This window comes from Raphanus sativus, unplaced genomic scaffold (assembly GCF_000801105.2).
Source record: "Raphanus sativus cultivar WK10039 unplaced genomic scaffold, ASM80110v3 Scaffold2457, whole genome shotgun sequence".
Classification (NCBI taxonomy): Eukaryota; Viridiplantae; Streptophyta; class Magnoliopsida; order Brassicales; family Brassicaceae; genus Raphanus; species Raphanus sativus.
Genome location: NW_026617765.1, coordinates 1 through 15,452, shown reverse-complemented (window position 1 = coordinate 15,452; position 15,452 = coordinate 1). Strand labels below are relative to the sequence as shown.

Below are 15,452 nucleotides of genomic sequence, written 5' to 3'. Positions count from 1 at the left end.
TATATAATTGTAATAAGCAAGTAAGAATAAAGAGGAACAGACGAGTGTACTGCTAAGAGAGCGGAACATTACCTTGTCGGAATTGTGTCGGGCAATGGCAAGACAGGTCCCTTCACGGATTATTTCATCGTTGGTCTTATATTCACTGGCACGATATGGATCAATCATAGGCATCGTGTCGAACAGGTAGTCCAGTTTATCCCAATCTATCTCGAAACCCTTATAACCAACCCAAAAATCCAACCAAAATCAAATCAAACTCTACACCTTACATTGGTTGGTATCAGGAATCCAGACAAATCGATTTCACATGGAGAATCAGAAGAAGAAAAAAAATACCTCGCTCTTTTGAAACTGGTAATAGTACGAGATGTACTGTCGGATGCACTCATCGTCGCGCGAGTTGAAAGACCGGAGATTTGGACGTGTCGCTGAGGATCTCGATTCTCCCGAGGCTATGTCCAACCTGCGCTTCTTCGGAGGGCGCAAGTACTCCGTCACCATGATCGAAACCCTAATGCTGGCTTTTCGGCGAGGAATAAAATATAGAAACGACAGGGAGCGAGAACAGAACAGAGCTCTTGTCTGAAAAGTACCAAACCGTCAAAACTGGTAAACTAATAAATAACTACTAAATGAAAACGGTTTGATTCGGTCTAATAAATGAAAACGGTTTACAATCGCCTCTGAAAGACACACCATACATCTCAAATTCATGAATTGTGCTTTTTCCTAAATTTCCCCATGCTAAGAAAATACTAGAAATTTGACCCCCAAAAAAAAAAGAAAATACCAGAACAAATTAAAAAATAAGAGCTTCCGGAAGATGACAAATCAATTTTTCCTCGTTTTAATATATCTTCTAAGAGTAAAATATGTAGTGTTATGTTTGATTTTTTCAGTTATATAAACATTTTCAATTTAAATGTTATAAAAATATTAAATTCGTTGAAATTGTAAAACCAATAAAAAACAGTACATAGACTTTGAAAAGATATGCTAAAAAGTCATTTTCACAATCTTTTACAAATTTTTTATATTCAACCAAATAAATTGACAGATTTGGTTGTCGACTTTCGCTTGTTTTCTTGTAATATTGCGTTGCTAACTTCAAAATTCAAATCATAACCACACACACACTAGTTTGGACTGCAATGCAGTCAAGTTCATCAAAACCAGTATATGAACATTATCCTAAAAGAAAGTCTTAAAGTTCTTTGCCAAAAAAAAGCTCTTTGGCCAAAAAAAAGTCTTAAAAGTTTATTTTGAGATGTGCAAACCACAATAAGCAATTTAAATACCAAAGAATCCATAGCCAGTGAATCAACAAAGCTTCTGGAATATGAATAAAACTAGGTGATAATCCGCGCCATGCGCGTAGTGAGAGAATTAAAAAGAAAATAATTTAGTATCTATAGATATTAGAAATTCAAAAATATTATATACAATGAAATATCTTACTATTTTGTCCAAAAAAAAAGAAATATCTTACTATAATGTGCAGGTTTATATCATGTAAGCTTACTATATTGTGTAACTGAAAAAGGGTAATTGGATAAATGGTCAGAAGTATATTGCATGGAAAAAAACCTGTAACAGTACGGCAAAACTTGTATAAATTTATTATGGATAAACAAACATAGGAAATATAATTACTACATTCATAATAAAATTATGATGATAATAATTAAAGCAACATGGGTAATAGAACAATAAAACACCAAATCATGTAAAAATTGTTTTCAAAACTCCTCGTTTGCAATCCTATAGAGAGAAATAACAATGAGTAAATTTACCAAACAAAATACACTTATTTACTCATTTCTACAAATTAAAATGATATACCTCTTTATGAAAGCATCGATTTCTGGAACATCATTGGGTTCAAAAATGATTTTTTGAAAACTCTTCAATGTTAGTAAAGTTGTTCAATTTTTCTTATCATGATAAAGAAAACAACGTCTGCACAATATTATGGGGATATCATATTCAACACAATTTTTATTTAAAATTAGTACAGAAGGTTGAAACTGAAAAACCAGTTTCTTTTCTTTATTGATGCATGGATTTATCTCCCTAGAAAAGAAAAAAAAAACATCAGATAATAAAGAAATAACACGCTGAACATGTACTATCATTGAAAATATATAACTTACTTTTTCATTAAAAAACCCATCTCTAAGGTCTCTCCACCAGGAGCCAAATATTGCTTCCAAAGTCTAATAATTTTTACCCTAAACTTCCATAGAGACTTTTTAATTTTAAATCAGAGATAAAATTAAATCTTTGCATTTTGAATATAGTTTTGAATCGTTTGGGTTGTGATGGAGGTGTAGGCATAGTATATGTAAGATATATATAGTCTTAGGAATATAAATTGTAGGCGGTGAAAATTGTCTATAAAATTTAATTTTTACGCTAAATTTTTTGTCTACAATCCCTAATTGAACGTTAGATTTGGAAAGAAATTATAGCTTCCTACTTTACAAAAATGATCGTCTAATTTGCATTTTTTTTTTACATCAATTTGCATTTATTTATAAACCACTTATTGATAATATTTATGTCTAGAAACTCTAATTGTGCATGATCTCTGAGTATATATGGCAAAAACTATTCAAGTCAAAAAATCAATATAGCGTGATTGACAATCTAAATTGATAGCAAAAATGAGTGTTTCATTTAAATTAGTTAAATCGAAACGTATAACCCATAAGAAACAAACCTACAGAAATGGATTCTCAATTAATCTATGCAAGCAATCAGTGGCAATCACATATATATTTGGAAATATGATTAATTATAATTTGAATCACGTCTCCATTTGTTTGTAAAGTTAAACGTATACAATCAAAGCCACAATACCTTATTCGGTATTAATTGGTACATAAAAAATATATGAAGATCACATAAATCAGTCTAGGTGGTAAGACCTGCGTAAATCTGTCCATATCAAAAATCTTGAGTAATCACGTAAATCAGTACATATCAAAAATCTTGCGTAATCACGTAAATCAGTCTATATCAAAAATCCATTCTCGGGGAAAAAGTATATAATAAATGGATATAATAAATCATTATGCATTTCTAATCATGTGTTGCCTAAATTAGTACATTTATAATTTTTTTGAACAAATTAGCACGTCATCTTATTGTAATGATTTTAATTATAGGTTGAAATATATCAACCTACAGAACATTAATTATAGGTTGAACTTCACTTATTCTGAGTTAATATAATAGACCAACACAAAACTCATCTACGGCTGTTGTGAACTTTGGATTATGATGGACTAAAACAAAATTCTTGTTCTTGAATATTAATTTACGACATGTCAACCATTTCGACACCAAGTTTATTTTTCATACATACAATCTAAATATTGTTGAAGCTGCGTTCTATGCGAATATATTACATAAAATATCGGATCATTACACTTTCAAGTCTCCTAATATATTTAGATTTTAAAATATATTTACAATCTAAATATTTCCCTATCAAATCTCCTAATTTTATAAAATTCTTCTAAGAGTACAAACTAATATATTTCTTACGAATATTAGTTTTATAACAAATCGTCCCTAGAATTATTACATAATACTGATAAGAATTAGTGGTATGTCTAATAAATAACTTCGTAAGCAGTCGTCTAAGAAATATATTGTCCACTTTATAATACCACATAAATCGTAGATATTGATATGGTAATGACCAATGGCACATTTATGTAATAATTCTAATAGGCTAAGGGTTGTTTTTAAAATAGATGTGAGAGTGCTTATGAGACTGCCACGTAGGAAATGACACTCATGTAAATCATACATCAAATGAAGGTTATTTATTTTGAGTGGTCCTAAAATAATATAAAGAGGATCTAAAACCATATAGTAGACTAAGTAATAAATATATTTCCAAAAGTAGTCAGAATATATCATTAAATATAGACGTTTTAATTGTTGTTTGTCATTTATCAATAGTGAAGAAGATTATAGTATATTAGTCAAGTTATATTATAATGATCAATGGCAAATTTTGTAATTTGTCTAGTTAACAAAGGGTCTTTTAATATAGGGTGTGAGAGAGCTTGTGGGATTGACACATAGGAAATGGCACAATTGAAAATAACACATGAAGTAAAGGTTAGTTATCAAATGGTCTCCTCAAATAATAAGAAGGGGAAGGTTTAATCTGTTAAGGTAACAATTCAGTACCTACAAATCAACAAACTGATCATTAAAACTCAACCAAATTTGATCACAACAGTTAGTTCATGATCATCAATCATAATGAATAACTCAATCTTTTTTATTATCACCCCAAGGAGAACAAATCTTTTCCAGCCCCTTTCCAAGAGAGCATCCGAATCCAGCTCTCTCCTTCTCCGGTGAGACAGACCGAGAACGCTTAGGAGAATCGGAACCGTCAGTCTCGTTCTTCTTGGTATGGATGGTGTTGATGACAGCCTCTATCTCTTCCTTGGCTCTCTCGAAAACATTGGGAGCTCTCACTTCATCCACATGTGTGTTCTCATCGATATCATCACTCCTTCCATGAGTTTCTTTGTGATAATGATGATGGGGATGAGGTTTCTCCTTGGAATGGAACAGAGATTTTACTTCCTCCTTGGCCTTTCTCATCATATTCGGTTTCTTATTTTCATCTTCTGTATAAACCATGTGAAAAACAGAACAAGAATCAAGAACCAACACACTTTTTTTTTTTTTTTTGAACAACAAGAACCAACACACATAACACATAAACTAGTCAAACTTTGTTGTTACTGATGATACAACAATATTTCAGCAATGGGTTGAGAAAAATCGAACCTGGTTTCTCGGATTTAAATTCCATTTTATCAGATTCGTCCCTGAAAAAAAAAACAGGAATTATAACACATGAGGAAACTTATTGTACACGCTAGCTGATGCTAACGTAAGAAATGGATAATCAAAGCATTAGACAGAGATAAATAAAACAAACTTGGAACTCTTGTGTTGATGAATAGCCCCAACAACTGCGTCGAACTCCTCTTTGGCTCGTTCAAACATGTTTGGCGCTTTGACTTTGCTCTCATCAATCTCACCACCATGAATCTTCTTCATGTCCGAACGATGTTCATCATCTAACACAAAAACACAAATACAATTTTAAAACAAAAATATATATATTTTTTAGAAGTATACATCGACTTAAAAACTAATTAAGAAGGAGGTTCATCCATCGGTTCCATAAGAGCAAGAATAAATCAACTAATGAGCGAGATTCATCGCGAATGGGAAAGAACATAAACCCTCCAGAAGAATTTACCAGAAACTGTGTTGGTACCAGTCATCTTCTTGCTTGGATGACAAGAAAATATAAAATCGAGTGGATTTAGGATTCTTTTAGGGTTTTTTCTCTGAGAGTCAATTGGAATATCCGCTGAAAGGAATTTGCAGCATCTCCAGAAGGCATCATCTTCTTATTTGAAGACAACAACCTGTAATAAGAGAGCCAGACTGGATTACCAAATTATTGGGTCCCACACTTGCAATGGTTTAATCTAATTATACAAGTAATTAATTCCTCATTTACTAATTTGTACCGCCACATAACCATCTTCTTATGCACATCAATTCATACCAAAACGTATGGGCCTTTACAAGTGAGAATGGGTCTAACACTTACGTGAAAAAGAGCATTATCAATATCATTAACTCTCTAAGAGCACAAATTCTTACGTACATGCCGGTGTTTTAATGATTCTGCTTTTTGATTTGCCAAAAAGCGGGCCTATATTTATTTTGTATACAATATACATCCTTCACCTCGTATAAAGGCTATTGTAACTCCTCAATTTTTTTTTAAATAAGATGTCTTTTAGTGAAAAATAAATTTATGAACATAGGCTATTTTAACTCCTCAGCAGTAATTCATTTAGACCGACCACTGTGTATTTAAATCTCCTCCAAGTTGCTAAAAAAATAAAAAAATAAAAAATCTCATCCTCGTACGACGTATGATTAGAATTTAGACCAGTAAAGTCAAACACACGGGAAAAAAACATGAATCACGTGCGTATTACGTTGAGGCATGGCCCTCACAAGATATTTTGAAGGAAGGAAGGGAAGTCACGTGCCAAACGACCTTTACCGCTCACCCAACGAGCACGCGTAGCTCTCACGCTTGGTCACCCATTTCTCCCTCATAGCCAATCCTAAATTAATTAATTTTTTCTTTTCGTTTTTCTTTAATGTTTTTTCACTCCACGCGTGATGTACATTCAAATACCAAAGTCAAACCGAAAATAAACCAAGTAACCGATATGCATCATTTATATGAAATTAACATCAGTTGAAAATTCCAAATTTCAAATTGATGATAATCCTCTCTCATCTCATTTGATTGAAAGCGACAAAGGAATGATAAACATAACGTATCGTTTGAAAAGCGAAATTGATTAATGGACCGGTTTTCCCCGGTTATATAAAACCGGGATATATATGGAACCGTGGAGCTGAGAATAAGGAAAGGAGGAAGCGAAAAAGAAAAGAAAAAGACCCAAACTTTTGAGAAACTTCATTCTCTTCGCCCCATCAAAGCTTTCCTTTAATCCATTGCGCGTGAAGAGAGAGAGACAGATAAAGCAAAGGAGACAATCAACATTCCCTTTTGTTCCCCCAGATCACGAGAAGGACTTGGAAGAAGGTGACTATTGGGTTCCTCTGTTTTCCCCTGTTTCAACCCTAATTTCGCAAAAAAAAAAAAAACTCAATCTTTCCGAGAGATAATTCTGGGTTTGCGGCTGCTGATTCCGTTGGATTAAAGGGTTGTCTTAAAGGAGGCATTTTGGTTTCGGATAAGAGGATAAAAAGTTTCCTCTTTTGTTTTGAGTCGGTTGTTTGATGGAGGCTAGTGTGGGAAACAAGTTTCGGCTCGGACGCAAAATCGGAAGCGGCTCTTTTGGAGAGATCCATCTCGGTTCGCTCTTTTTTACTCCTCAATTCATTCTGTTCTTGATTTTTTTTTTTCTAAATTTCTTAACGTTTGTCTTTGGATTGTGTTGTTTCTTTTAGGTACTCATCTTCAAACGAACGAAGAAGTCGCCATCAAGCTTGTGAGTTCTTGCTTTGCTGCTGACATTTGTTTTTTTTTTTGTGTGTGTGTGTTGTCAGCATCATCATGTGAAGGTTTTAATTTCAGATAGAGACGATGTTTGTTCTTTACTATAAAAGAGGACATTGGCTAGAGCTTAAGTCCATTTTATTAGGTTACTTGAATTAGACCAAACGTTGAAGATAATGTGGTACAATGTATGTTGTTTAGTATATAGATGACATTGGCTAGGGCTTATAAACATTTACTAAAGAGTTACCTGAATTAGACCAAAGATAATGTGTGACACTAGTTTAATTTTTCACTTATTTCTCAAAGCTTATTTCATGTCTATGGACAATGTATGCCAAGTTAGTATGATTTTTCTTCCTTTTTCTGGTTTATTTGTTACTGCTAGTAGCCTTTTGATGATATACTCAGCGTTATGTATTTAATTTTTGCAGGAAAATGCCAAGACAAAGCATCCACAGCTGCTCTATGAATCCAAATTATACAGACTTCTACAAGGAGGAAGTAAAAGCTCATCTCTTGATTCTCTCTTGTTCTTTTATAACCATGCATTTAGTCTCTCTCATGAACCTTTTATTATGGCAGCTGGTGTTCCGAATGTCAAGTGGTTCGGTGTTGAAGGCGACTACAATGTTCTGGTCATGGATCTACTTGGGCCTAGTCTTGAAGACTTGTTCAATTTCTGTAGCAGGAAACTTTCTCTCAAGTCCGTCCTCATGCTTGCTGATCAAATGGTACACACCTCTCTTGTCCTTTTATCTAACTCTTTCTCCTTAAGAGACTTGTTAAATGATTGGCTCTTTCACTGTATTCAGATAAACCGTGTTGAGTATTTCCATTCGAAATCTTTTCTTCACCGAGATCTCAAGCCTGACAACTTCCTCATGGGGTTAGGAAGACGCGCCAACCAGGTTTCCTTTTTCCACCTTTATGTTTGTATTCTGTTCTTATTTTACTTTTGAAGTGAAATGACTCTTTTATAATATGTTTCTAAAGGTATACATCATCGACTTTGGTCTTGCTAAGAAGTACAGGGATAACACTACCCATCAGCACATTCCTTACAGGTGAAACGATTTTTTTTTTAATAATCAGTCTCCGTTTCTTCTTCCTACGCACAATTCTAAACTCGGATGTCATTTTCTATCTTTGTAGAGAAAATAAGAATCTCACTGGAACCGCAAGATATGCTAGTATGAATACTCACTTGGGAATTGGTAAGCTCGACAAAAAAACTGCTGAAGATTCTTGGTGTCCTTAATATTAAATACCTATTTTTCTCTCATACAGAACAAAGCAGAAGGGATGATCTAGAATCTCTTGGTTACATTCTCATGTATTTCCTCAAAGGAAGGTGAGTACTATTTTACATACACTGCCTCGTTTCTTTCACTTCCTTCTTCACATTCCTTATTAGAATTTCTTTTTTCTAGTCTTCCATGGCAAGGGCTTAAAGCTGGAACCAAGAAACAAAAGTACGAAAGAATCAGCGAAAAGAAAGTCTCTACATCCATTGAGGTGAAGTCCTAAACCACAAAGTTTGTTCCTTTTATTTAAAAGCTTTCTTCATTAACACACAACTTGTTTTTATCTTTCCTCCAGTCCTTATGCCGTGGCTACCCATCTGAATTCGCATCTTACTTCCATTACTGCCGCTCCCTCCGGTTTGATGATAAACCAGACTACGGTTATCTCAAAAGAATATTCAGAGATCTCTTCATCCGTGAAGGTTTTTTTGAAAGCTTTTTTCATCTTCTTCTTTCCCTCAAAAGATACAGACTTTCTTACATTTTATTTTTATCACAGGGTTTCAATTCGATTATGTCTTTGACTGGACCATACTGAAGTACCAACAGTCACAACTAACAGCTCCTCCATCCCGTGGCCCTGCGGCTGGAACCAGTTCGGCTTTGCCTCCAGGATTAACCAGCATGGATAGATACGGAGGTGAATATTTTTCAAAACAGAGGAACACTTAATAAAGATGTTTAACGCTTAGAAAGTCTAAAGCTTTTAATGTTTATTGAAGGTGAGGAAGATGGAGGGAGACCACCGATGGATTCGTCAAGAAGGAGAACGTCAGGAGCTCTCGAGAACTCTGGCAACTTGTCATCAGCTGCTGTTAGAGCTCCAATGGTATTATTATGAAAACATTTGCTCTGTTTTTTTCTTTGTTGGATACAAGCAATCATCTAAAAGCTCTTTTTTTTTTGACAGATGCCAAGCTCGTCGCTGTTCGGACAGTCAGCAGGATCATCGAGGAGAGTGACGTCTGAGGAGCTACAGAGAAGCCGTACGGGAAGTGGATTAAGAAACTCTGGGATGGTTTCTTCATCGTCTGAAAGGAAGAGATCTTCTTCCACTAGGAAACATTACGATTCTGCTGTCAAAGGCATTGAGACTCTCCAAGTCTCTGACGAAAGGTACCATTGATCCCAATGGTTAGAAGAAGAAGAAAACATGTATTTTTTCAGAGATTATTAATCATATAGTATAAAGCTTTGACTCTATATTACAGAACCTAGTAAATTTTCTGAATTTTTTGTGTTGTTTTTAATTTTGTTTTTACTTGGGTGTCTTCTTTGTTTTGTATTTTCTTACTGCGCAGTCAATGTTTGAAATTGGGATTCATTGTATGTTTTAGTTATGTATCTTTTAGCAATAGTAAAATTTTATTCTTTTTACAAAAGATAAAGCCTACAGACTATAAGCTTAATGACTACACAAAACCTCTTCCAAATGATTCTCTCATTTTGGGATCTTGTGTGTCAAAGCTATGAACATCTTCTCCCATACTCTTGGAGGTCATGTAGATGTCATCCACTACCTTTGTTCTGTAATATGTGGAAAATGTAGCCTGTCTTTTCTTGAGAGCTGCCCGTATCTAACATGTCTTATCTTTTGGGAGTTAGTATACGTCCATATGAGGAGGGAGTTAGAAGTATCTTTCCCTGGACCCCATGGGGTGTCTAACATCCCCAGAGTATGTTAACACTTAATGGTCGTCTACTCGTCTTGGCAGAAGAGGGCGACAGAGATGATGAAATGAAACTGAATCTGATGAGTTACTTTCTAGAGATTCACATTGTGCTTAGGTAATTACAGAAACACATGCAGGAAGATTCTGTCATTGTTGAGCAACTCCTTAACTTTACAAGACTCTCTACCTCATGCCAAGTTGTCATTTGCTAATACTCGTAGTATGCGTATACGTTTCTTCTTTGTTTTTCGTGATTATCATAGCATGTCAGAGAATCATATGTTTGTTACCTTTTGTCAAGAGCGAATGTTAATCTAAAAAAAAAAAGACAAAGCAGATTCTTCTGGATGATTTATTATTTACATATTTCTTTTACATGAAACTGAATCCCATCAATTTATACGGACTTAAACCTTATAACAAAACAATAAAAATCTTCCAAAAGTTTATTTGAAAATAATAAAAATCTCAAAGATATAGTACTCCTAGTTAACATTACCAAAACTCAAATGGGATTTGGGTTAGTCCAACAATACAGGTTCTTACATTAAATACATTTATTAGTACCAAATGTTAGGCCTGTTCTTTATATAGCCCAACAATACACGTCATTGTAGTCCAGTCCTTTTTAATTTTTATGTATCCAAAAGTACATTAGCACGAGCGAATCAAATCACTAACACGTGTTCTTTTTTGTAGGCGAAGTACGTTTACGCAGCATGTTCACGTCTTAACGAATGAGATCATTACACGTGGCGAATAGAGTCCCTATGGTTCTATCCTTGTTATCGTCCTCTCGTCTCTCTAAAGCCCTTTTCCAAGTCACTGTGAAAAGGAAACATAACGAAGAAAGAAAAAGCCAGATTCCTTCCCTTGCTACTTATACTTCAATAGAACAGCGCAACAATGGTGTGAAGAGAGTTTCTTCGTCTTCTTCTCGCTGAACTTGTAAAATGGAGTGTGTTGGTGCTCGCAATTTCGCTGCAATGACGGTCACAGCTTTCCCGTCTTCTCGGAGGAGGTTTCCGCTGGTCAAAAGATACAGTTTCATGAATCTTCGGCGTGGTTTGTGTAGAGTCGTCAGAGCTAGCGGCGGCGGAGGCTCCGGTGGTAGTGAGAGCTGCGTTGCGGTGAGGGAGGATTACGCCGACGAGGAAGATTTCGTGAAGGCTGGTGGCTCGGAGATTACGTTCGTTCAAATGCAGCAGAACAAAGACATGGATGAAGAACAGTCCAAGCTCGTTGATAAGGTCAGTTCGATGACTTGTTTAGGAAGAAACAGTTTATGTGTGTGTGTTTTAAAGCTTTTTTGTCTTATATTTGATTTAATTGCAGTTACCTCTTATATCAATTGGTGATGGTGCTTTGGACCTAGTGGTTATTGGTTGCGGTCCTGCTGGTTTAGCCTTGGCTGCTGAATCAGCTAAGTTAGGTCTAAAAGTTGGACTCATTGGTCCGGACCTTCCTTTCACTAACAACTACGGTGTTTGGGAAGATGAATTCAACGGTAATTATTATTTAAAAAAAGAATCAATGATCCATTTGTCTTCATGGTCAAATGTAAATAACTAGTTTGTGTTTGTTGTAATAGATCTTGGGTTGCAAAAATGTATTGAGCATGTATGGAGAGATACTATTGTCTATCTAGACGATAACAATCCCATTACAATTGGTCGTGCTTATGGAAGAGTTAGTCGAAGGTTACTTCACGAGGAGCTCTTGAGGAGGTAACGAATGGTTTCACTAGCTATTATTGTTCATCTCCTGATTATCCGTTTATTAATGTTCTTTTTTCATAGGTGTGCCGAGTCAGGTGTCTCGTATCTTAGCTCAAAAGTTGAGAGCATAACAGAAGCTCCCGATGGCCTTAGGCTCGTTTCCTGTGAAAGAAACACCGTTGTTCCCTGCAGGCTTGCCACTGTTGCTTCTGGAGCAGCTTCGGGGAAGCTCTTGCAATACGAACTCGGAGGGCCTAGAGTCTGTGTTCAAACTGCATACGGCGTGGAGGTTGAGGTACAGTATGAAAATGATATGTTCCAGTGTAATTCTTAATATAATCATTACGGATGAATAAATTTGAGACTGTTTAATTTGAAAACTCTATTAGGTGGAAAACAGTCCATATGATCCAGAGCAGATGGTTTTTATGGACTACAGAGATTATACGAACCAGAAAGCTCGGAGCTTGGAAGCTGAGTATCCAACGTTTCTTTACGCCATGCCTATGACAAAGACAAGAGTGTTCTTTGAGGTTCTTTCTCTCTCCTTTCTCACGCAAAAATAATTAAAGTCTGTTGCTCATCAGATAAAGAATCACTTGCAGGAGACATGTCTGGCCTCAAAAGATGTCATGCCCTTTGATTTGCTTAAAAAGAAACTCATGTTGAGATTAGATACACTCGGAATCCGAATTCTAAAGACTTATGAAGAGGTAAATAAATATATACAAAGAAAAAAGTAAGAGCTTTGACTTTGTTGAAACTAGAGTGAAAAACTTTTGTTAATTACAGGAATGGTCTTATATCCCGGTAGGTGGTTCCTTGCCAAACACTGAACAAAAGAATCTCGCCTTTGGTGCTGCTGCTAGCATGGTACATCCCGCCACAGGTATAGTAAGAACAAATCCTTTAACTTTTGAGTTCTTGTTATTCAACATCTTTTAGTACGCAGTCACTACGCACTGACAACTTTCTCTCAAAAATTATAACAGGCTATTCAGTTGTGAGATCTTTGTCTGAAGCTCCAACATACGCATCAGTCATCGCGGATATACTAAAACACGAGTCCACTACTTCCTTAACCAAACACATCAACAGCAATATTTCAAGACAAGGTAATTAAACTTTCAGACAATTTCTTGAAAACCTTTTTTTTTAATAAACTTACATTTTTTGTTGGGCAGCTTGGGATACTTTATGGCCACAAGAAAGGAAACGACAAAGAGCATTCTTTCTCTTCGGCCTTGCACTCATAGTCCAACTCGATATCGGAGGCATTAGGAGCTTCTTCCACACTTTCTTCCGCCTTCCAAAATGGTTAAGGCATCCACTGATCCTTTGATTTAAATAATCAAGAAAACTGATGTTTTTGTTTCCTTTTTTTTGCTCAGGATGTGGCAAGGGTTTCTAGGATCAACATTAACATCAGGAGATTTGGTTCCTTTTGCTTTGTACATGTTCGTCATTGCACCAAACAATTTAAGAAAAGGTCTTATTAATCACCTGGTCTCTGATCCAACCGGAGCCACCATGATTAAAACCTATCTCAGACTATGATCCTCTCCTCCTTCACTCTTGGGTTTGTATATATATTACAAGTTATCGATCGACGGATGGTGTGTATGGTAATGTTGGTTACTAGGAAAACTGGATTACACTCGTGTATAGAATAATCTACGGGTCATTTTTTGTGCTGCATTCTCATATTATTATTCTCATTAAGAGTTAGATTCAAAGTAATGTATGTCAATCACTAGTCATCAATTTATAAACATGAGTAATACAGTATTTTTATTTGTAATTGGTATATATAATGGTTAAACTAGATTTTGATCCCCATAGGAATTTTTTTTTTTACTTGACAAAGAAAGGATAAGAATGTCTTGACTTGAGAACTTGATAGAAAAAAAACGCTCTGTTTTTACTAAATGAAGAAGATCTGTAGATTCGGAAAATAAAACCCATAAAAAAAAACTAAAATAAAGTCAGAGACAAGGACAGAAGAAACCTAAAGAATCATATGTGTCTTCTAGAAGAAACACACCACTCCACATCACATAAAAGTTTAGTCAAACAATAATTGACATGTATCTGAACCTCTCTTCAGACTCCTTAACTCTCTGAGCATGCTGTGATGTTTGTCTCCACATCTTGTTGAGAACGTAGCCGTCTTTAAACATCTTGCGTTTGCTAGTATGTAAGCAGCCACGTTCATCACTTCCTCTGTGCCTTCATATTGTCTCCATTCCATGATCTCGAGATGCGTTGATAAACATTCTGGAACAGCTGTTGGTTTGTTCCAGTAATTCATCGGATCATTGTAATCGGCACCATGTTGCTGAGATGAAAACGAGAGAGCAACATTACGTGTGTTAGTATTATAGGTCGTCACTATACTGTTCATGTAACATACTACTGAAAAAGATCCATACTACATACCGACTTAAGCTTGAGATATCTGAGTGTTGGAGCGTCTTTAAGTATACAAACAAGTAGATTGGCCCATCCCGCAGAACATGTACATAGCTCTAGATGTTCAAGATAAGGGAAGATAGTGCCACTAGGATATGGAGTCTGCAATTGAAATATGCAATAGTTTACTATATTGAAATAATAAGACATACTAGGAGAATCTCGAGCTCTTTACATTATTTGAGTAACAAAGTTTCTTACCTCTGAAGATAGAGAACATACAGATAGTTGACGGATTGAGGTAAAAGATCCTATGAACTTTTTAGACTGGCCACAAATAACCTGGATATTAGCCTCGGTCACCGCTGGCATATGCTCAAACACTAGAAGGTTACTGAATGTATCTTTAAAGTTTATTTTCTCCAAAGAAGGAGCATTTATCACAAACCCATGCTTTTCCATAACGTGGGGATTTTTTCTTATAGAGTTAACGATAGATAAGCTCCTCAAAGAAGGTGTATCGATGTTGAATATCATCACATTGTCATCCAAGGTGTTGTTTATAACCAAATCTTCGAGAACCGGGCATCTTTCTATAAGCTTGGAAAAAGATTCTTCGTCCGAGAATTTAACAGATAAAAGGTGCAGACTCTTGAGTGATGGCAAACAAAACCAAACCGGAACGTCCTCGAACATCACACTGTCGTCTTTGGTTCGGTCCACAACCAAACATTCGAGAACAGGGCAAACCGGTAAGAAACTTGCAATGGATTCTTCACCCGAGAACTTGACCGATAAAAGGTGCAGAGTTTTGAGCGATGGCAAGCGAAACCAAGGCGGAACCGCCTTGATACTTAGTTCACTGAGCGTCAACTTTTTTAATGTTCTGCAACTACTCATAGTACACTCATTACTATCGAATACTTGTGTTTGGTTAACAACCAAATCCTCAAGAACAGGGCATTTTTGTAAAAGACTTAAAACTGATTCGCCTCCAGAGAACTTAACAGACAAAAGTTGCATAGCTTTGAGTGATGGCATGGAAAACGATGGTGGAACAGCGTTGATAGTTAGTCCACCGAGTATCAATGTTTTTAGGGCACTGCAAGTGATAGAAGCACACACGTTACTACTGAATACTTTGGTCTGGTCCACAACCAAATCTTTAAGAACAGGACAGATTCTCAAAAGACTTGCAGCAGATTCGTTTTCCCAGAAATTAGTCGAAATAAGGCGC

General features: G+C 35.7%; 4 protein-coding genes across 4 annotated transcripts; 2 read left to right on the top strand and 2 right to left on the bottom strand.

The window, feature by feature from the left end:
• Positions 1 to 4,123: 4,123 nt before the first annotated feature.
• On the bottom strand, positions 4,124 to 5,468 carry LOC108847566 (uncharacterized). The gene is made up of 4 exons (XM_018620839.2): positions 5,309 to 5,468; positions 4,982 to 5,123; positions 4,828 to 4,868; positions 4,124 to 4,664 (listed from the first exon to the last, which is right to left on the bottom strand). Exons 1-4 carry the CDS (start codon positions 5,331 to 5,333, stop codon positions 4,297 to 4,299), a joined length of 576 nt encoding a protein of 191 aa, XP_018476341.1. The 5' UTR covers positions 5,334 to 5,468; the 3' UTR covers positions 4,124 to 4,296.
• Positions 5,469 to 6,518: 1,050 nt separating this feature from the next.
• LOC130505651 (casein kinase 1-like protein 12) lies at positions 6,519 to 9,748 on the top strand. Its single transcript, XM_057000253.1, has 13 exons — positions 6,519 to 6,961; positions 7,057 to 7,097; positions 7,540 to 7,609; positions 7,691 to 7,839; positions 7,921 to 8,016; positions 8,102 to 8,172; positions 8,261 to 8,322; positions 8,396 to 8,459; positions 8,539 to 8,623; positions 8,708 to 8,834; positions 8,912 to 9,052; positions 9,135 to 9,241; positions 9,323 to 9,748. Exons 1-13 carry the CDS (start codon positions 6,886 to 6,888, stop codon positions 9,536 to 9,538), a joined length of 1,305 nt encoding a protein of 434 aa, XP_056856233.1. The 5' UTR covers positions 6,519 to 6,885; the 3' UTR covers positions 9,539 to 9,748.
• Positions 9,749 to 10,998: 1,250 nt separating this feature from the next.
• LOC130505650 (lycopene epsilon cyclase, chloroplastic-like) lies at positions 10,999 to 13,642 on the top strand. The gene is made up of 10 exons (XM_057000251.1): positions 10,999 to 11,335; positions 11,421 to 11,592; positions 11,677 to 11,812; positions 11,885 to 12,098; positions 12,193 to 12,336; positions 12,409 to 12,516; positions 12,596 to 12,692; positions 12,796 to 12,918; positions 12,988 to 13,120; positions 13,195 to 13,642. Exons 1-10 carry the CDS (start codon positions 11,039 to 11,041, stop codon positions 13,358 to 13,360), a joined length of 1,590 nt encoding a protein of 529 aa, XP_056856231.1. The 5' UTR covers positions 10,999 to 11,038; the 3' UTR covers positions 13,361 to 13,642.
• A 132-nt stretch (positions 13,643 to 13,774) lies between these two features.
• Positions 13,775 to 15,446, bottom strand: LOC108846778 (putative FBD-associated F-box protein At5g56560). Its single transcript, XM_057000252.1, has 3 exons — positions 14,477 to 15,446; positions 14,243 to 14,377; positions 13,775 to 14,141 (listed from the first exon to the last, which is right to left on the bottom strand). The coding sequence occupies exons 1-3, from the start codon at positions 15,254 to 15,256 to the stop codon at positions 13,869 to 13,871; spliced, it is 1,188 nt and encodes a 395-aa protein (XP_056856232.1). The 5' UTR covers positions 15,257 to 15,446; the 3' UTR covers positions 13,775 to 13,868.
• Positions 15,447 to 15,452: the final 6 nt, after the last annotated feature.